General features: G+C 40.8%; 1 protein-coding gene across 1 annotated transcript in view; it reads left to right on the top strand.

Annotated features, from left to right (window-relative positions):
* The window catches only part of BLOC1S5 (biogenesis of lysosomal organelles complex 1 subunit 5), a 54,690-nt gene extending 32,908 nt beyond the window's left edge, over positions 1-21,782 (top strand). The window contains exon 5 of the mRNA XM_077492165.1: positions 21,129-21,782. Within this exon, the coding sequence (XP_077348291.1) occupies positions 21,129-21,302 (174 nt within the window). The 3' untranslated portion in view covers positions 21,303-21,782. The remainder of the gene's footprint in view (positions 1-21,128) is intronic.
* The last annotated feature ends 348 nt before the right edge of the window (positions 21,783-22,130 follow it).

Here is a 22,130-nt window from a genome sequence, read left to right as displayed (position 1 = left end):
TGGCATCACTGGTTGCTAGACTGCAGGCACCTAGCAACCAGTTAGGGCAGTGAACCAGTGGGTGGTGGATTCTGGTAAAATGGCTCTTGGCCAGCCCAGGAGTCCACCAGGAAGTGATAGCGGCGATGAAGCAGCCTATTTGGGGGGTCAGATCGGCCCCAGGAGCAATTCCAGGACACTGCATAGTCCTGGAGTTTAGGTGCCCGGGACCCAGGACAGGCCTACCAATTGCAGAACTGTCCCGGGCAATCCTTGCCCAGCTTCTCCATTCATGGAAGTCATACTGCAGCTTCTATAATTGATACAGGAACTAAGAATGGAGAATGGGCAGATGATCATGTTTAGTGCAGCTTCTGTGAATGGTGAAGCTGGGTGGATGGGGCGGCATTGTTGGGGCCTCTTGAAGATTATGTGATAGCCCCTTTTATGTATTAATCTGCATTAGAGGTCGACCGATTTTTGCCGTTTTTTAATTAATCGGCATCGGCCGATTGTGCTGATAAAAAGGCCGATTTAGAACAGAGCGACTTGGAAAGACATCTGTAATAGAAGTCAGTGTAAGTTGCCTGAGTCGTCATAGAAACGACTTTCCTCCTCTCTGGGCAGTCTGCCAAGAAAAGAACAAAAAGATACAATGTTTACACTTGAATGAATGAAATCATCTCTGTGTGTAGAAGTTCTCAGTTTAACCATTTAAAGACTAAATCTTTTCTGACACTTGTTGCTTACAAGTAAAAATCCTGTATTTTCTGCCAGAAAATCACTTAGACCGCCCAAAAATTATATATTTTTTAGCAGAGATCCTAGGGAATAAAATGGCGGTTGTTGAAATATTTCAATGTCACACGGCATTTGCACAGAGGTCTTTCAAAAAAATACACTATTTAAAAAAAAAAATTAAAAACAGTAAAGTTAGCCCATTTTTTTTTTCGTCCAAAAGTTTTGACTACCTGTTTTTATTTAATTATATAGTTTTTTTTATTTTTTATTTTTATCTAAATCATACATACAAGTAAACTGATTGGAGGTTTGTTTTGTTTAATAAATGTTTAAATGTAAGAAATTTTCTGTATCACTTATGAAGGCCGCTTTCACACTGGAGCAGGCAGGCGTTGATGGTAAAACGCTGCAAGTTTTAGCGGCTCTTTACCATAATTTTAGCGGCGCTATTTGGCTGCTAGTGGGGAGCATAAAACCCAGCTAGCGGCCGAGGAAGAGGTTAAATGCGCCCGTGAAGCACCGCTGCCAAATCGCAATGCATGCGCTTCGGCAGTGGTGCCCATTCATATTAATGGGCAGGAGTGGTGGAGGAGCGGTATACACCACTCCAAACGTGCTGCTTGCAGGACTTTTTTTAAGATCCTGCCAGCGCATCGCCTTAGTGCCAGTTCACACTACCTCGACTTAGTCGCCTGACAAGTCGCGCTACGTTCTGTACTATGGAACCGTTCTAATAGGAGCGACTCAAGTCGTTCCGACTTAGAAAAAGGTTCCTGTACTATTTTTGGGGCGACTTCAGGCGACTTGCATTGACTTCTATACAGTCGTCGTTTTGCAAGTCGCTGCTGAAGTCGTGTGCAGGTCGTGTCTGTGAGTGAACGGGCAGCGCAAGTCGTGTCGCCCCTGTGTGAACGGGCACTCAGTGTGAAAGCGCTCTGTCTTTCACACAGACTGCAGGGGAGCCGTTTTGCAGGCACTTTACAGGCGCTATTTTTAGCCCAAAAGCGCCTGAAAAATGTCCCAGTGGGAAAGGTGTGTTAGATTTTATGAGATCAAGGGGGATTAAAAATAAATAAAATAAAAAATGAATAAAAATCGGCCTAACCTATCGGCCCAAAAAAATCGGCATCATATATCGGCTATCAGCCGCCATGATTTCTAAATATCGGCATCGGCCAGAGAAAAACCCATATCGGTCGACCTCTAATCTGCATTAATCGGTGGGGGGCTGAGGGTGCTTGGATAGAGAGATTTCAACCAAAAGAGGCATGGGCACAAGGGCCACATCCTACTGACTGTTAGACATGTCTTGTATTTTAATTTTTTTCTGTTTTGACTGCACCTTGGCTTTCAAGTGACTTCCTATAGGGTTAAAGTGGCACTTTTTTTTTTTTTTTTAAGTCGTATAGTTAAGGCAATACAAACAGCAATGATGTAGCAGCTAATCGCATGTTGACTGTATCCGTTTATTACACAGAAGATGAATTTTGATCGATAGGTGTTGCTGGTTTTGAACATTGTTTTGATTTAAAAAGCCAAAAAAATTCACTTACAAGTTGTGGACACCTGTAGTATATGTGATTTATTAAATGTTTATGTTGTATTACAAAATCTGCTCCCTTTTTTTAGCTTTGAACACGTGGGTATGAGTACTTACATTTTTTCTTTGCTGGGAAGGTTTCTGTTTATTTCCGGTTCCTATAACAGGAGGACATGAAATAAAGGGAGTGGTTGTCACTGGGACAGGAAAAAACAAACCGTAATGATGTAGGTTCGAACTCTTTCCCAGTTTACTGAAATAATGTATTTTGTTGCAGTCTGTGTGTACCTACTGGAGAGATTTCCTTCCACTTCCTGTTTCAACATGGGTGCAGACACTGACCAAATCTTCTTTGGCAGTCTCATTGCTGGCACTGTCCGTTCCTTCCTCTTCCAGGTGCCAAGGAGGCCCTCGCGCGCACGTACTCCTGAGTCTGGCTGTGTGCATCCATAGATGCATACAGCATCGGTAAGCCACACCTCTGCTCTCTCCTCCACAGAAGTTTTACTGACAACAGTAGGAGCTTATGTCTCCTGTGAGACCAGCAAATGAGAGGAGCTGTGCTGGCTGCAGCCGAGACAGCACTGGAGTGGTGACAGGTAGTGAGGTTTTGTTTTATTTAACTTAATGCAGATAATGCATTAAAGTTAAAAAATAAATAAAATAAAAAATTTGACTTTAGAACCGCTTTAAGATCACTTTAATACTGAGTGTAAGTCATGAGCGTGCAGCCTAGGGTGAAACGATGCTTTTTTATAGTAACACATTTGTAAGAATTAGCGTTTTTAAGCCACCTTGAACTTTAGATTCATTTTCCACAAATTCTTAGTGTTTGCTTATGTTACAAGTTTTTTTTTTTTTCCCAAAGTTTGTAAAAGACAGAGCACTTTTATTATTAAAAAAAAATCCCATAGTGGAAAGGTAAAGGTTACAGCAGTTGCTCTTGTACGTCATCTTATGGAGTGGCTTTTCATCGTGACATGCGGAGAGATCTTGTGAATCACTGAAGTGTACTATTTGCTTATTTGAACTGCCTGTTGAACCTACTAGCTTTAATCAATTTGCTGTGTTTACAAGTCTATAGAGGAGTTTCTCTTAAAGTGACCCTGTCAGTAATATAAGTAATTTTAACTAGCACATCCTTTAACATAACATGTTGCATACATGCAGAGAAGTGAGTGAAACTTCACTGTGTTAAACAAATCTGGGCATCGCTGCTAGCCAACACTTCTAGGTGCATAGTGTGTCCCTGGTTGGGTGCTGTGGTTATCCTGTGAGGAACCACAGCGCCCAGCTGGAATCTGTTATTTGTGTTTTTGGTGGAAATTGAATGCTAGAGTACCTGCACATCTTGAAGCGTGTTTTGTACATGCATTATTCCATTGCCAGGAGGTTCCCTGCATTCTCTGTCTCATCCTCTTTGGAAACTGGTTGCCGCCTAAGCAACCTCTACTGGTTCTCTTACCTGACGGCACATCCATAGAAATGAAGATCCAGGGTTATGGCAGCTTACAGGTGCTTGCACCGAGGCATTTCCTCCTACTTCACTGCTATGAATATCATGTGTACAAGTATTGTTTGCCATGAGTGCAGAGATAAAGGGTCAAATGGGCCCCATAACTCAGGCTCAGCCTCTAGCTCCCTTGAGGGGTTGTTTTGAAGGGCCCTAGTTCCCTCTCCTCCGGTTGCCTTCATTATGACTCCTTTGGCATATCGGCTGCACCAGCCTCATCATTCCTTTCTTTTTCAATATAGTTGATTTCTCTTAGTTTTTTTTTTTTTGTTTTGTTTCTTCAACATTCTTGCTAGGTGTTTACTCACTTTATTTCCCCATTGGTATCTTTCTTTTGCTATTCTATTAAATGTCCTTTTTGACTCTTGTTCCATAATATCCTTAAGTTCCTCTCTCTTATTAACCAATTGGTGGAATAACTTATGGTTTTGTCCCTTGTGTTTATATCCTTGTTCTAATCTGTGAATCTTTGATTAAGATGTTCATTTTTTTAATTTATTTATTTTCCCCCCGCACCAATGGAGATAAGGACACCCCTGATGTATGCTTTGTGTGCTTCCCACAGGGTAATACCCAAGATTTCCCTCATATCATTAACTAAAAAGTATAGTTCTATCTCTCTAGGAACTGCTTCTGCTACTTTCTCATCCTGTAGAAGGGTTTCATTTAATAGCCATGTATACAGTTGTCTTTGAATTCCTGATATCCACACCTTCATTGATACCGGGGAATGGTCCGTTAGAGTATATATTTCTATCTTCGTTTCCCTCACCTGATCCAACAGGCTATGGTCCACCATTATATAGTCTATTCTTGAGTACGTCCCGTGCACATGCACAGGGGAAAAAAAATGTATAATCCTGTATCTTAGGATGTTGCACCCTCCATACATCCATAATTTGACATTGATGCATTGTCAGCTTAATCATTTTCAACAAAACCTTATTTGTCCCCTGTGCCCGGGACATACTATCCAAAGCCGGATCCATACAGAAATTTAAATCGCCAGTTAGTATATCCTCCCCCATCTTAAAATCCATTAACCTTCCCAAGACCTGTTTCAAGTACCTTATAGGGTTTGTTAGGGCAATATACATTTGCTAAAGTAAGAGTTCTTTCCCCTAATCTGCCCTTCAAAAAGATAACGGCCTTCAGGATCTGTAATCCTATCCTCCAACGTAAACCTCATCATTTTTGAAAACCCAATTGCCACCCCCTTGGCCCTCTTAGTTGATGAATCCACATAAAACCAAGTTGGAAAGTCTTTAGAATATAATTTGATTGTTTCCTGGGATAGATAGATCTCCTGTAAAAACACCACATCTGCTCTATACTGCTGGAGTTCTAAAATTTTATGTCTCTTAGTTGGGGAGTTTAGACCTTTTGACATTATATGTCAGAAAATGTATTTCTGTCATCTATAGTTTCCCCCACCTAATGCATCTCTCACTTACATTGGTGGTCTCTGGGCTCTTACTTATCTGAGATTGTTGGACTCTTAGGAGGGATTCCTGTCCACTGTGGATGACTACTATTCGTCTCTGCAAGGTGCGTCTTGCACATCTCCCCCCTCCCCTTTTTTGGCCCCTTTCTCGCCCCAGAACTATAGGTGGGTCTGAATTTCATTCCCGCCAATGATTCTCCTGTCTGGAGGTGGGGCTCTGACCCTGCCTCCTGGCCCCTCTCCCCCCCTGTGCTATCTCTAGGCCGGGGGAGGTGGGTCAAGGGTGCAATAGTAATCCCAGGATTTTCTGGCCTCAGATCCCTTTTTTTTTTTTTTTTTTTTTTTTAACTCTATTCTAGACCCTCTCCCCCCAACTCCTACCCCCACCACACAGTCACGTAGCTTTTACTACTGTTCATAAATCTTGTGATATCATATTTTCTCCTTCTGACCATCCTGAAATTACTGGGACTTGTAGGTCTAGTTTATTGCAAAATTCCTGTAAATATTCTGGGAACCTCAATGTCGTTGATCTTCCATCCTTCTGGCCTATCAGGCATGCTGGAAATCCCCAATTATACTTGAGGTTCTGTGTCCGCATTTGCTCAAGTAGTGGTTTGAGGAGTCGTCTCCTTGCCAATGTTTTTTGGTAAAGATTTGAAGGTCGACCCCCCTCATAATTTATAGGTGGTTTTCTCCCTCATCTTTCCCCAGATTTCAGCTTTATCTTAATATTTTTGGAATCTCACAATAATATCTCAAGGCTGGTCCTCCGCTAAATTTTTAGGTTTTCTGATTCTCTCGATCTTTAGGCCTTCTTCAATACTTTTATCCAACACGGGGTTAAAAATCATATTCATAATTTTTCTCAGATCTTCTCCTCTTTCCTCTGGTACTGCTCGAATTCTCAAACGTTGTCTTCTATTTTGATTTTCCTGCTCTTCCAGTTTGTATAAGATTTTTCTTTGGTTTATTTGCATTAATCTAACTTGCTCTTTTATTTTGCTTATTTCCTGAGCCTGGTTGTCTGCTCTCTACACGTGCCAGCACATGCCCCAAATCCGCTCGTATTTGTAGTTATCTCAACTTTAATGGCATTTTCTAATCTTGGTAGCATCTCTGCCATGTCTGCTTTTCTAGGGATTTGAGAGCCAGCACTCTGTTCCATTTTACTTCTCTCCAATTCACTCTCCATACTTGTATTTTCTCCTGGAAGGTCGGAGTTCTCCCCTTTCTTTTTTTTTTTTTTTGTTTACCGCATCCAGGGCTCTTGGGGCTTGTCTCCTTTGTTGGGTATTGTTTAATCGTACTAGTATTTGCTTTTTCTTTTGGGGTTTTAGGGTCACCACCCTTCGTATTGCTACCTTTCATACTGTTTTTTTTATTTATTTTTATTTTTTTATCCGAACTTCTGTATTTCCCCAGTTTGCTTCCTTTGAATTTCAATGGGCATCAGCTGGTAAGTATGCAATTGGACAGAAATATAAGCGTATGGATATCTGACAAAGCAGACTTAATACCAAAAAAAGAGGATACAGACTACTAGTTTGTATATTAACAGTCTCTAATGCGGCCCAATAACACTTAGAAGTTTACTATAACTCCACATTCAGCTCTAAGGCAATGGCAAAGGTAGCAGTCCCGTGTATATTGTATATGGTTAATTCCCTTACGCAGAACTTCTGCTGTGAAATGTGCAGTTAAGTGAGGGAGCAGGTAAACAAGTATTTGCAGCAGCTTGTACTAGTGCAGCCCAATTTACAAAAAAAATAAAAAAAATTAAATGGTGCAAAGGTGCTAGCAGTTTTTTTATGCATGTGTGAACTCAAGTATAGTTCCAGGGTAGGCTGAATTGGGGAAAACCCCATTTAATACTGACCGGGTGGCCACAGTTACAGTCTCATATGTGAGATTAGATCAATTATTTGTGGCTTCAGCAGGTAGCTATACAATTAGAGGGTCTCTAACGCAGTCCAGGAACAAAATAAGTTTGCAATTCATCCACATTCAGCTCTGAGGGGGTAGCAGAGGAAATTGTCCCAAATCATCATTACTTTCTAGCCACTTTAAGACCAGGCCTTTTTCTGACATTTTGTTGCTTTCAAGGTAGAATCTGTATTTTTTGCTAGAAAATTACTCCAAACAGCATCTTTATTTACAGCTGGCCACCTGCTGTAAATAAAGATACCGGGGGTTATGTCGGCTAACTAGCTGCTGCCATAACCCTGGTATTTAGGTATTTAAAGTAATGATGTACATTTATAGTTGGGCGATGGGCAAGTGGCTATAGAGGAACTCTCTGCCATAAGGTCGGTATTCATTGGCAGTATGTTTAGGCCCTAGATGGCAGAGGTCACAGCCCTACCTCCCCTCCTGAATCTGTATTGGTCTTTGCTCTAGTCTAGATCCAGTCACGGAACAAGAGGAAAAGGTGTCAGTTGAAGAAGACACCTCACCTTCTGAGCCATTAAATGAGGATAAAACTGTTGCAGCCTTTTCTTCTAAGCTGAAAGACACTATTGATACACTTATTGAAACTGTATGCTCATGTTTAGCATTGGAGCAGCCAGTATGGGGGTCTCTAAAAATAGTCTTGGCGAGGCTTTTTCTCTAAAACATTTCACCCAGCAATATCCTATAAAAGAATGCTTCCTTGGGCAATTTCTATGAGCCGGCCTTTCTTACCTTAACAAAAGCCTGATGGCCCCCTGTACAGGATAATCTTGTGTTCAAAGACCCAGTAGGTGAAAAGTCGGAGGGAGGCCTTTCGTAGAGCTATCTTTGCCTTAGTGAAGCCTTCCATACAACCTGCAGTTGTGTTCATGGCAGTCTATCGGACCATTGCTACCTAGACTAAGTGTGGCCCAGAACCCCATCCTTGGGGATCCCTCTGCTCATATTTATGTGAATCCTTTGCCTTCATCTTTTACGCTGCTGTGTAATCCGCTTAGTGAACATACTTTTCTAAATTTCCAGGTTGGGCCTTCTCACTGTGCAAGATTATCTGCTGGTTAGCAGAACTCCTTAATGTTTTGAGAGATTACTTTTGGAAGCCAAATGCCTGTTTGGGACCTCCTTGAATAAGTATATTCCCCCCCCCCCTCCCCTACAAAAAAGGCTTGCGTCTCTACCTATAGGTCTTCTACTCCTGAGAATAGGAAGGCTTTCTTTCGTCCCTCTGTCTTGCACTGTTAAGTCTAAAAGAGGAATTTACTTTACTGAAGAAACAAGACCATCCAAACCAGCCAAGAATATTTTTTTTGGGCTGCCTGGTCCCAGATCATTTTAGACGTTTGAGTGTTGTTACCAGGCGCTACAGTAGGGAGTTTTGCATTCTAACGCTGTTCGAGTCATTACCTATGTACTAACAGGACAATGCTTTCAAGTTTTCTGTTCAACTTCTTTATGATTCTCAAACAGAATGGAAGAGTTCAGCCCATTCTTGATATGAAAACTCTCAATTTGCTCCTATGGGTTCAGAGTTGACATCGAAAAATGCCAGATTGGTCATTGCCTCCCACGGGAACTTCTGGCCTTAAGACATCAGGGATGCCTATGTAAACACTCCTATTTTTCTTTCTCATCGACATTCTGCATTCTGAAATGGGCAGTTAGTTTTACCAATGTGTCGCCCTTTACCTTGGCCTGTCCATGGTCCCCTAGGGTTTTCACCACCAAGGTGCTTGCCTTTTCTCTTGCTCTGCTTTTTTCTCAAGGGCTTCACATTGTATGGTACCTTGGGTTATCTCTTGGTAAAGGACCAGTCTTCCCTGTTCTTGTCAGCCAACATCCAGCAAAAGGTAGTCTTTTTTTCAGAGCTTCAGTTGGATCTTCAACCTCCAGAAGCCAATGCTGGATCCATCTCACATATTGTCTTACCTGGATTCACAATTTTTCTGCCTTGGGACAATTTTCTGTCATTTCGTTCTCATGCCAAAGCCTTTCGGGCCCATAGATGGCCCGTGATTTGTACTTGCATGGTACTGCTCATGGTGGCCTCTCTGAGGCAGTGCCATACACTGTTTCAGTCCAGACCACAGCAACATTCTGGTGCAAATGACAAGCAGACCCTTTTCTTGACCACCCCATTCGTCTAACCCCCTGGGCCAGATGCTCTCTAGCATAGTGGATTCCCAGTCCAAGTATAATGAAAAGTTTTTAGGACTAAGGCCAGCCTGTTGGGCTAAGAAGCAGTCCTGAATACCAAGTTGCCAGAGTAAGTTTTTATTTTTGATTACAATTCTAAAAACTCAGGGCAATTCAGTTGTCCCTTCAATACTGGACTGCTCTGACCTCAAGCATCAAGGAGGCATCCAGAGGCATCTGCTCTAAGGGAAGCTAATGTAAACCTCTCTTGGTCAGAACTTAATGTTCTGACCCTATCCCCTGTCCATATCCCAGGCATGGAAATTTAGACGGTAGGCTTTTTTAGTCAACTATGTTTTGGACCTGCAGGAATGGATTCGCCATCCAGAAGTCTTTCAAATCGTTTGCTACGGGGGAATGGCAAATGTGGACCTCCTTTACATCCAGAATCAACAACACACTGGACAGGTTTATTTTAGGTCCGGGGGCTTTCGGGGTTTCACAGTGGACACACTGGGATCAGTTAAACCTTATCTATGCCTTTCCACCTTCCATATTCTCACTCGCCTACTGCTGGATCAAGGAGGACACTCCAGTAATTCTCAGCATACTGAATTAGCCCAGGAGGACGAGGTATTTCCAACATACTCAAGTTCCTCACAGATGTTGTGAGGTCTTCGGATTGTCTGAATCTCCTGTCACAAGGGCCAGTGTTCCATCTTGTTTTTCGGTCACTGGCTTTAATGGAAAGGCCACTGAAGTTATGGTTCTCAAGGGCAGGGGCCTTTCAGATTCAAGTCATCCCTACCCTCTTGAAGGTTAGCAAGTCAAGTTCTCCTAATGTCTACCATCCAACCTGGAATGCCTGCTTTGCTTGGTGTGAGTCAAAGAACATTCATTCTAGAAAGTGCTACATGAGATTTATTCTGTCCATCCTTCAGTCTGGTCTGGACCAACATATTCCCTTAAGTACCATTTTTAAGGGATAAATATTTTGATCTTAACAGTTGTTTATGGACCTTTTGGCATTGGCCATTCTGTTTCAGAGACCTATGGCCTCTTACTATCTAGTTAAGGCCTTTTGGGGGTAGCTCATGTCGCTCTTCCTGTTTCCATCTGGGTTCTCAATCTGGTTCTCTCAGCACTTTAGAAGCCAACCTTTGAACCTATTAGAGATTTTCCCACCTATAGGGTGGCCTTTCCTGTGGCTATCACCTCTGAGGAGAATCAGAGTTAGCAGCCTTATTCTGCAAGTGCAAGATTTCCATGAGCCCTAGTATAAAAAAAACTCACAAATAAAAGGTAACTTTATGCATACATACATACATACATACATACATACATACAGTATACTCGGCACACATTTAGTACTTGCATAGGCCACACATATAAACATTGGCCATGAATTCATGCATAAAGTCTTTAGAAAGAAGACAAGTGAAAAGTTTCTCCTGCAGCTCCTTCCAAGAGATACTGGAATCAATCCAACTGGAGCATAACAGGTGAAGCGGACAAGGGAGCAGGATTAAATTAGATTTAAAGCATGTACAATTTATTCCAAATAAAAAAAGTATGCCTTTGCATCATAGTTGACTGTATTGCTCTCTAGTGCAGAAAACGCTGTGCAGACCAGGAGCCCAGATGGTAAAGGCACAGTGGTGAAATGTAAACCCCAGTGTTAATGGCGATGACCTTGTGACCATATGCTCCCCCCTTTTTTTTTCCAAACCTTTTTGACTTGACAAAGGGGGCGTGCCCTTGAAATGCATTGCTGCTCTGCCTCCCTACACACTCTGCCCTGTCTGAGTGCTGTCTGTGGCTGGAGATGCCACTTAGTTTTACAGCTGAGAGTGGATCCAGTCTAAATGTACATGACCTTTACCAAGAAAGACATGAAAATAAACCAAAATTTATACTGAGCCATAGCCTATCAAATGTAAATTTCCAACCCAGTAAATCAGCCATTTATTCGCTAAAGATGTTTTTCTGCAATCTCCGGTGCTTTTAGTCAGCCCAATCAATAAGCATTTAATGTCTATGAACACGCTAGTGTCCAGGTTTCATAATAAAAAAAAAATTAAAGCTGTTGGGTACAAAGTATACCTGCAGCAGCAGGTTTTATTGTGCCCGTGTTTTGTGCTGAATGTCAGGCCATTGTGACTGGTAAAAATTCCTGCACTTCCTGATGATTTAACTTTTCTACCTGCCACACTTTCCTATTGGCCGGTGAGGGTATCCTCTGTGTACTGCCCACATACAGCATTAGCCACAGCTTGCCCCAGACTGTTTAGTCAAAGTTGATATACCATTGAGTCTTTCGGGACCCACTGCTCTAAAAATTTTCCCCGATTTGTATCTGCACCCACAGGAAAATTCTTAACAGCCCTTATGACTTCATTATCATATAGGTTATTCTGATTTGTTCCACCTCAGTTTTTACTTTGCATCCTTCCTCTTGGCCAGTATTCAAATCCTCTTCTCCTCCATTGTGGGATCTGACCAACAGGCCTTTGTCAAGGCTTCCACTTGCCTTCCTTCGCAGGTTATTCAGTTAAGAGTGCTGCAGAAATAGGCTTACAGTACCACATATATATTCTAGCCTCACCTACTCCCCTGGTAAAACATTGTTGGCAGTACAGGAAGTAATGGTAAAATAGATCCCAAACAGCGGTAAAGACATGAGAGCTGTTTTAACCATCTCCCACTCTACCTAAAACCAAAAACATTTTGGCTGGAAATAGAAAAGTGATGCTCCATAGTTTTCTCATGTGACTATAGCTTAGGCAAAAAATTACAAATTTGTAGTCTTTATAATAAAAATGCATGTATCTGTCTCTTCTATTCTTAAGTGAAGGCGAGCCATACTATCTTGATCAGTTTGTCCTTTGTCAGTCTGTTTAGAAGTACAGGCAAGCGCATGGCGTTCCTGTACTATTGCTATTATAATACAGGATTTATATAGCGCCAACAGTTTATGCAGGGCTTTACAGTGTAGAGGAGGGGACACAGTAAAATTATAATACAGTTCAATACAGAAGGAATAGATGGGCCCTGCTCATGGAGCTTACAATCTAAAGAGAGGGGGAGGTGGTACAAAAGATAATATCTGTAGGGGATGATCTGATGGAGGTGACTCCGGTACAGTTCTTAGGTGGAGTTGGTGTAGATTTCCCTGAATAGGAGAGTTTTCAGGGATCGCCTAAAGGCGGACAGGGAAGGGCTGACTGGACATACTGGGGAAGGGTGTTTCAGAGAATGGGAGAGGCTCTGGAGGAGTCCTGGAGGAGAGCATAGGAGGAGGTAACAAGGGAGCTAAAGGGAAGGTCTTGGGAGGACAATTTGGCCAATATCGGCAGATGAGGTTGGTGATGAAGCTGGGGGCGGTGTTGTGGATGGCCTTGTATGTTGTGGTCAGCATTTTCAATTTCATACAGTGGGGTAGAGTAAGCCAGTGAAGTGATTGGCAGAGAGGAGCAGCAGTCATGGATTGGCTAATAAGGTGTATTAGTCTAGCAGCAGCATTCATAATAGACTGAAGGTGGGATAGCCCATGTAAAGGGCACCTTGGCATGTGAGGAGGAACCACTGGTTTTGACGTTGATCTCAATGGTAAAGTCATGGGAAGGGGGATCAGGGAGGAGAAAATATTACAAGCTCTGTTGTAGAAAGATTGAGATTGAGAAAGTGGTATGACATCATACTGATATGTTGCTCAGTCCATGGGAAGTTATCAGCTGGCCCAAGAAAGATGTAGAAAGAGAAGAGGAGCAGCCCAAGGACAGAGCCTTGGGGTACCCCAACAGAAAGAGGAAGAGGAGTGAAGCAGATGGTGGTGTATGTGTCGCTGAAAGTGCTGAGATCATTAGAACTAGGAAAGAGCAGAAGCACACAGGCCAAGGGAGTGGAGTTTGTTGAGGAGGAGTAGTTGGTCAACTGTGTCAAAGGCAGCAGAAAGGTCCAAGAGTATGGAGTACTAGACATTGGTTTTAGCAGTACGGTCATTGGTACGTTTTTTTTTTTTTTTTTAGTAGGGCAGTTTCAGTGGAATGTTGTGGTCAGAAGCCGAACTGTAGGGAATCAAAGTTTTCTCTTCCGTAGTCAGTCTCTGTAAAGAGGACCTGTCACTAAATATTGCTTTGACAAAGGAATGTTTACATTCCTTGTGATGACAATAAAAAACTAAAATGTATTATTATACAGAATTTATATAGTGTCAACAGTTTGCGCAGCATATTACAACCTGAGGGCAGACAGTACATAATGAAATAAAATAACATTTTTAAAGCGCCCTCTTTCCCCCTGTGTTTGCACGCAAATGCATGCATCAGTCCTGCGTTGATAAGTAAACAGCGATCACACCACATGTGAGGTATCGCCATGAACGTCCGACCGAGAGCAATAATTCTAGTACCAGACCTCCTGTGTAAATCTAAAGTAGTTACCTACTAATATAAAGGCTTTTAAAGCGTTGCCTATGGATAATGTACGTAGTTTGTCACCGTTGCATGGGCATGCGCAATTGTAAAGTTTGACTTGTTGGGTATCTATATACTTGGTGTAACATCATCTTATATTTTTTTCAAATAATTTGGTATTATATTGTGTTTTTGTGCATTAAAAGTCATTAAACAGATGGTACAGCGCTCTAAAATAAAATAATTACTAAAGTATTAAAATTAATTAAGTCCAAAATAGCTTATGTGTCAAAAAATCCACGTGAGGAATCTTCAGTGGTATACAGTCAGATCATGCATAAAGTGACTTAGTGCTGGGGGGGGGGCCGCCACCAATGGTAGAATTGGCTGCTCACCTCATCGTATGGACCCTTTAAATTACAGAGGGTCACGTGCACTTAATATCATCAAATGCTTATCAACTCGTCCAATTGCTGTATTCCTCCTCACAGTTAATATCCGACCAGTTCACAATCAAAGATGCATCTTTCTCCCACTCAGAGTCAAATCAACTGACAAGTTTGTGGAGTACCCACATTGAATCGTTGTATGCCAGTAGTCACATTTCCTCGAAGCATGTAGATAGAAAGACAAGCCATAGTGCTCTCCATAGAAAAACGTTTTAATGATGAATATACATAAAAAACACACTTACAATAACGAAGCTTCATACAATCGTTAAAATGAACAGTGGCCGCGGGTGACGTCAGGTGATCTTCGTCCCTATGGGCGGGACTTCATCAGCGGACATGGATATTAAGCGACACCCGATGTATAAATAGACAATAAGGGGTTCCTATAGTAATGGCTCATCCAATCACGCCACTCATCCGAACGTAAATACGCTTAATGGTGAGCACGACGTAACGGACGACCTTTCCATGTTTACAAAAATTTACCATGGTAACAACTCATCCTGTCGTGTCGTTCGAATCAAATGCAAAACTACGCAATAACAGGCATGACCCTCAGGACAGCCTTTGTGAATTTAAACAAACGTCACCATGTTAATGGCTCATCCCATCATGTCTTTCAGCACGATGCAATCGAGCACAACAACGAACGTAATTTAAAAAAAGGATCATATCCATATTTGTAAACATTGCCATGGCAACAATCAATCCCTTCCCCTTATGTATATAATATAATTATATACATAAAAACCACTTAATGGGTACTCAAATTCAATACAAAAAAAGCCCATTAATAAGCACATTTTCACATATGCTCAAAATCGCCAAGCATGAACTTTTTCTCCATATAAAAGTCTACCTCATATTAAATACATATAAAAATGTGTTTCAAACTTAATATTCAAAAGCAATTAAGAATATTAAAATGTGTATAATACACAATATATCAACGTGACATCACTTGCGGCCAAGCAAATGCTAAAAGTACAATAAAAACGAACAATAAAATCATCGATCAGTAATAAAACAATTAATATCGAAATCGACATTCAATCCACCAGGAATTAATACCTTGGTCTCATGTGTCCAGTAGGATTCCCTACGGCTTAACTGGCGGATAAAATTACCCCCCCCCCCCTCCAATGTTTTGTGACCCTCTCAATCCCCCAAAACTTTAGGCACTTAGGGTTTTGCTGATGGAGTTGTTTGAAGTGTCGGGACACATTGTGGGTTTTCAAACTTTTTGTAATGTTATCAACTTGTTCTGCTAAACGCGTTGATAACGGAAGAGAAGACGGAAATGGAAGACAGAAAAGATCAAAGGATCTTATCCAAAAAAGGAAGCAGCATATCTTGACCCTTTGTTTTGTAGAACTCCTATAATATATTTCCTCCCCAAAATCCATAAAGACAGTACCAATCCCCCAGGGAGGCCTATAGTGAACGGAATCGATTCCGTATCTGCTAGATTGGGTCAAAACTGCGCTTGTGCAGTTATGTGGCTCCACCCCTGAGTCCAGGTTCAAGCCCCACCATCCAAGTGGACATAGAGTTAGATTATAAATATGGTGAACGAAGCGAGGCTGTGCCCAAAGTGTGGCGAGCAAAAAAGAGGCCGCAAGGGGCCCTGTTGCAAAGCGGTGTCTTACAATCAATAATTATACAGAAGAAGAGCTTGTCTGTGACATCTGACGGTTTCACTGCTCCGTATTGTCCTAAAAAATTTTGGAACGCATATCGGCAAGTTAGGCATGTGCAGTGCGAAATTTCTTAGTGGATTGTCACTTCTGTAGCCAAATGCGATGGATCGCCATATGTGACCAAACGCCTGACTGACATGCTTACTTTTAAGACTTGCTTTAGGCAGAAAATCTGTTTGCCCAAACTATGCCATGCATCACTGATATCTTGCAACCTTATCAGTTAAAAGTAAAGACCACAGTGTCTACAAAACCAAAATGGACCCTCGCTGCAGTTCCGTTGTTCATTCCATTCGAACTGCGATGCAATGAATCTTAAACATAGGTTTTCCCATTAATTGTATAACTCAGAATATCTCCCACAGAACTTTGAATCTTAATTAGCTACAAATGTATATCCCTAAAAAAGAAAAATCCCTTTCTGTAAACCACTAAAACCAAGTTTTTAGTGTCCTGATGCCTCTGTCAGGCATATGTGGCAAATTGGGAAATTCCTACAGTAAGAACCCATGTGTGACCACTCCTCATCCAACTAGGTCTCTATATATATATATATATATATATATATATATATATATATATATATATATATATAAATTGTATTATATATTTTTTATTTATATTCTAAATTCTGTGCTGTGGAACAATAAAATGCATAGGGGCTGAATAATCCGCACAGCCAGTGTTAAGATACTGGACTGTTTATTAGCTGCTTTGTCAATGCAAGGAAAAGAGATATATATATATATATTTTTTAGATACTGGATTCCTTGGAAAAGTCTTGACACACAACATTTAGTTTAAGGCTCTTTCCTTATTTCAGTTCTGTAAATTTACTTTGGTAACCTTTTTAGGGGTGTGATGGAGCTGCCAAAACTGCTTTCGTGAAGTGATGGGTATATTTTATTCTTTACACTAAGAAGATTAAACCGTACTTGTTTGTGTTCACATCAAGAGCTGGAAACCACTGTGACCTATACACTCCCACTAAAAATCAACAGTGGTCTCCACACTGTGGCCAAGACTAGAGTGGTGAAAGCCCATAGGACCTGCTCATACAGTGCCTCTCTGTTTACAGGAAAATGGGGGAACATGCTTAGAAAGGTCAGAGCACAAAATAGCTCTGGAAAAGGACTGTATCATCCATAGACCCTGCTTTTTTAGAAACCAAATCAGACATTTAGGCATTTTGAAAATATTGCTTATTTAAACCCCAGAACTAACAGTCTTTGCAGAAAATCTGTTTTATAAAGAACAAGCATTTGGCAGTTTTTCACTTTGTTTTAGGTTTTAACCCTGACTGTATTTGTTGTACGTGTATGTAGCTTAGAAGGTGCGGAACCATAAGTGTCTAACAGATGAATTTATACCTTCTGCCCTGTTCCAGATATATTTGGGAAGGTCAAAAGTGGCCTACAAAGTTAATTATAGCAGGTGAAAAGGAAATGTAAATTGTTGTTAATACTACTAGACTATTTGTGTATTCAATTCCCTATTTTTGTGATATGGATAAAAATAAAACAAAACAAATTATTCACTAGAAAAATGGTGTGCCCATTATTGATGAGCTTAGGTTATTTGTTATGTTTTTTTCGTTTTTCAGTGTTGCACTGAACTTACGAGATCATATATTCAGGCAAACCGCTAGTAAACAGTAAATATGTCTAAGTCAGAGAGCCCAGTGCTTGTCCATGATGATCAATAACATGCTAAGGTAGTTTTTCACCTACAATATCTCAAAGTAAGTACACCCCTCACATTTTTGTAAATATTTTATTATATCTTTTCATGTCACAACACTGAAGAAATTACACTTTGCTACAATGTAAAGTAGTGAGTGTACAGCTTGTATAACTGTGTAAATTTGCTGTCCCCTCAAAATAACTCAACACACAGCCATTAATGTCTACAACTTTGGCAACAAAGTGAATACACCCCAAAGTTAAAATGTCCAAATTGGGCACGATTGGCCATATTCCCTCTCTGGGGTCATGACCAATCGTGCCCAATTTGGACATTTTCACTTCAGGGTGTATTCACTTTTGTTGCCAGAGTTGTAGACATTAATGGCTATGTGTTGAGTTATTTTGAGGGGACAGCAAATTTACACTGTTATACAAGCTGTACACTCACTACTTTACATTGTAGCAAAGTGTCATTTCTTCAGTGTTGTCACATGAAAAATATATAATAAAATATTAACAAAAAATGTGAGGGGTGTATTCAGGTTTGTGAGATACTGTATGTACAAGCAGTAACTTACATTTTTATTGTATCTACAGTTGCTGTACAATAAAATTGGGAGAAAAAGGGGCCTTTTGCTTGTTAGAATGAATTTTTAGTAGATTGGTTTGATGAATAATTTTTTTTTTTTTGGGATTTATCTTTCTATTTGTTGTAAGCCTTAACCGAACCTTCCAGTGACCTCAACGCCTCTCCTTCCACCCACAATATCTGATTGACTGCATACGGTAATTCTATATTATGCATATCAAGCATTTTTCAGAGCAAATCTCCTCCTCATTCTCCTCCTAGTGATTGCATAACATGTTGCCAATTTGAGCTTCTGCAGCGGACCTTTGTCCTAAGCTTGTAGCTTTTGAAGTGGGGAACAGGATCATGTGACCTGAGCTTAGAAGAGACAATTTTTTAGTGCTTTCACAAAAGTCTGAAGTCTAAAGGAGTTTGCCTTTTAATGCGTTCTGCATTAATGCAAAAAAAAAAAAAACCTTTTCAATAGCAGCTCCCCCGCACCCATATCCCCAAAACACTTAACAACGTCTTCTCTCGATCCAGCGTTGTCCTGTCTAGAGCAGCTCTTCTCCCCACTTCCTGGTTTCACAGGCTTTGCTGTTAGCAGCAGGAGCCATTGGCTCCTGCTGCTGTCAATAAAATCCTCTGAGGAGGGAGCAAGGGACCCGGCCAGGCTACGCTGTCTGTTTCATTAGACACACACAGTCGGAATCTGGAGCGGGCCTGCACAAGTGCTCCCTTAGCAAGCGGCATGTTATTGGAGGACTCGGAGAACAGCGAAGAGCCCCAGCGGGGACCCCAGAAGAGCTGGTTTGGGGCTGCTCTGTGCAAAACCATGTCACAGAGGAGGTTACTTTTTTTCTTTTTTTTTTTTTTTTTTTTTTCTTTTTTTTATGAAAATAAAATAGGTTTACATCCTCTTTAAGATGCCATGCAGCTCAATGAATTCAGTAGGTTCCATTAATTAGGATTTTTTTTTTTTTATATATACATGAATTGCATTTTCCTGCACTAAAATCTAAATTTTCTGATGACCTTGCAAGTTGCACCCTGCTTCAAAATCCACTCTTAGACAATGGCTATTGCAAGAACTTCCATTCCTAAAGAGATTGCTCCTCCTTTTACGTTCCCAAACCACTAGATCAGTGGGAGTTTCTTGGAAGTTTTGGCACCAAGCCTCTGTAGACCAGCTGTGTAAGGCCATCACCTGGTCTTCTGTTCATACTTTAAAATTTTACTAGGTGGACTAGGAAGACTTCTGATGCAGCTTTTGGCCACAAGGTTCATGCAGTGTCTCTCTGAGGTTCAGTCTTCTGACCCTGTTGTTGGGCTTGGTGGCACAGGTTTTGTTTGCAATAATATTGCTTGCTCTTCTATTCATTGCTGGGGATGTCCTATGATGTATGAATATTCTACCTGTGTCCTGTACTGTATGATTAAATTGGTTGTAAACCTCAGAAATTAGCATATCTCTCTACGTTTACTTGTCTCAGGAGCACGTGTCATATCTGTGTCTTGTCTGTCTTCTGCTTCGTTCCTCTTATCAGCGTGAATCACTTCTGACAAGTTTTCCTGACACCAAGAGAAAAATGGTGACAGAGGAGGGACCTCCAGCTGATTGACAGCCCCAGCTCTTTTCCCTGTGCTGTGTGAAGGTGTGTCCCTTCCCTCTAATCCAGCTCTGAGTTATCCTCACTGAGTTCTGCAGAGTGTAACTTCAGCTCTCTGCTCTCCTTTTTTTTTTTTCAAACTTTCAGACAAGCTGTTTATATTCTGGACTTTGTACCTGTTTCCCTGCAGTCTTCTCTTCTCTACATCTGTTCAATCTATGTAGGAGGATTGGTTTCATCTCTGTATCACCAAAAGCCAGTCACTGCACTGGGTATATGAAGGTTTTACAACCACTTTTAAGTTGAGGAATTTTGACTTACCCAAAAACTCCATATCTTGGGGTACAGTACAGGACACCCTCCTTTCCATTACTTGGTTTACACTCCATTGCTTGCTAGAGAACTCAGAGTGGGGTTGGGTTATAGGGGAAGCAAACAGGGAATGTTTCCTCCTGAAAGCTTTGTCGGTGTCCAATAACCTGAAGGTACACTCTTTTATAAACCATGGTATATGAATATACTGCCTGTCAAAATATATATTTTTTCTTTACAGCCTGTAGCCTGAACGGAAAATATTGACCGTATTCCTCCATCCACGCTACACAGCGAGGATGGATGACTTTCTACGGCTTTTGTATTTTGCAGCCTCCTTATCTACGGACCAGAAAATTGCAATATATGACCTTTTTGTTCTTGGGTTTCGATATATACTTTAATCTACTTCCAGTAAATGTGTGTGTGTGTGTATATATCTCTATCTCTTATCTCTTATCTCTTAGTAGAATGTTCCTTTTGGATGAATATTGTACCTTTTTTACTATATGTATAAGGTAGTTTTTCAAATGATGCATTCCTTCAGTACTGCTGTCCAATGCACCCCCTTAGTCTCCATTCGCAAATGCGCGTCCAATGTGCTATACGGCATCCCATTCATTTGAATGGGATGCAAATGCACCACAATGGATGTGCAAATGCACCTGCTTGATTTTTGGAAACGCAAAGCACCATGCCTTGTGGTGTACTGCAACACAAGTTCATTGAATGGCATTCAAAATGAATGGGAATGCTAGGCCGTGCACCACAATCCATTAATTTAAAAAAAAAACTACTATAGTAGAGTATAAGTAGGATATATTGTTGAAGAGCGAATGTTGGATGTTTTAAGTGGCCCTTTAGGAAAACATCCTTTTGAATTGCCTGAATTTTTGCATTACAATTTTTACCTGTCAAAGGGGGTTATTATTTTACAGTATGCTCAACCAGCCTCTTAATCCATGCATCACTGGTAACCAGTACAGCCAGGTCCTGTACCTCTGCAGACTACACAATAGTTCTTTAGCTTCACCTGTAAACATTAGCACATTTTTGATGCCATATTACCTCTTTTATTTGCAGAGTTGCGCAGAGAAAGCTGGGCATGAGAAACTTTGTGCAAAGTGGGAAGCATTTCTGAAGGAACAGGAACAAAGACGGCTGGAAGTTGATGAAGAGCAGCGTAAAGCAGTGCAGCGTCTGAGGGAACAATATGTGGAGATTAACCAAGAACTTTCCAAAATGGCCTCCTTCTAATAATTTTCCTATACATATCAAGTTGGCCTAGTGTTTGCTATTCTGTTGAGCTGTAAAAAAAAAAAAAAAAAAAAAAGAATGGTAGAAGCTTTCATTACCTCATTTGTCAAGTGCCTAAGGATCTTTAGGACTGAGCTTTGATAAAGTGCTAGTTGAGCAGAACATGCATCTTTGCTCTATCATCTGCAGCTAGTACTCTGAAAAAAAGGGTTTTGTATGCACAATGTGCTTACCCACAGATATATGCATTTTTTTAAAGTCTTTTTATGTTTTTTTTTCTTGTTACTGACTTTTCGCTTCACCTGGATTGGTGTTTCATTCTGTAACAATTTTTAATGAATGTGTTTTGTACCATGTACCTCAATCACTGTGCATACTAAACAGCAATATACGCTGTAGCTCTCACTGTACACATTGAAAATAGTTCAGCAATAAAAATAAGTCAGTGATGCTAACAATACATAAAAAATGTCAAATATTTATATGCATTTTTTTTTTTTTCAAAACTTTAGCTAAAAGGTAATCCTTTGGCTTTTTTAGATGGATAGCCGAAATGTTCTATAACAAAAAAAAGTGGATGCATTTTAATTGATATTTTTCCTTTTAGCCACATGAGGATTTAGATTATAAGCAAAGATTTTAGAAAACATTGCTAATGGCTCGTTCACACGTGCTTTGATCTCTGAAGTGCAGATTGCTCTTCAGAAGCATTTGACAGGCAGTGGGGAGACATTGTATCATCTCCTCACTGCCTGCTTTTTAACCCCTTGAACCCCACACTGTGGGGATTTTTTTTTCAGATCCTCAGAGGAGTGAGAGCAATAACAT

This window comes from Lithobates pipiens, unplaced genomic scaffold (genome assembly GCF_037356315.1).
Source record: "Lithobates pipiens isolate NorthernLeopardFrog02 unplaced genomic scaffold, aLitPip1_a1.2 Scaffold_19, whole genome shotgun sequence".
Lineage (NCBI taxonomy): Eukaryota > Metazoa > Chordata > Amphibia > Anura > Ranidae > Lithobates > Lithobates pipiens.
The sequence above is the reverse complement of the archived record's forward strand: the minus strand, read 5'-3'. Positions and strand labels throughout refer to the sequence as shown.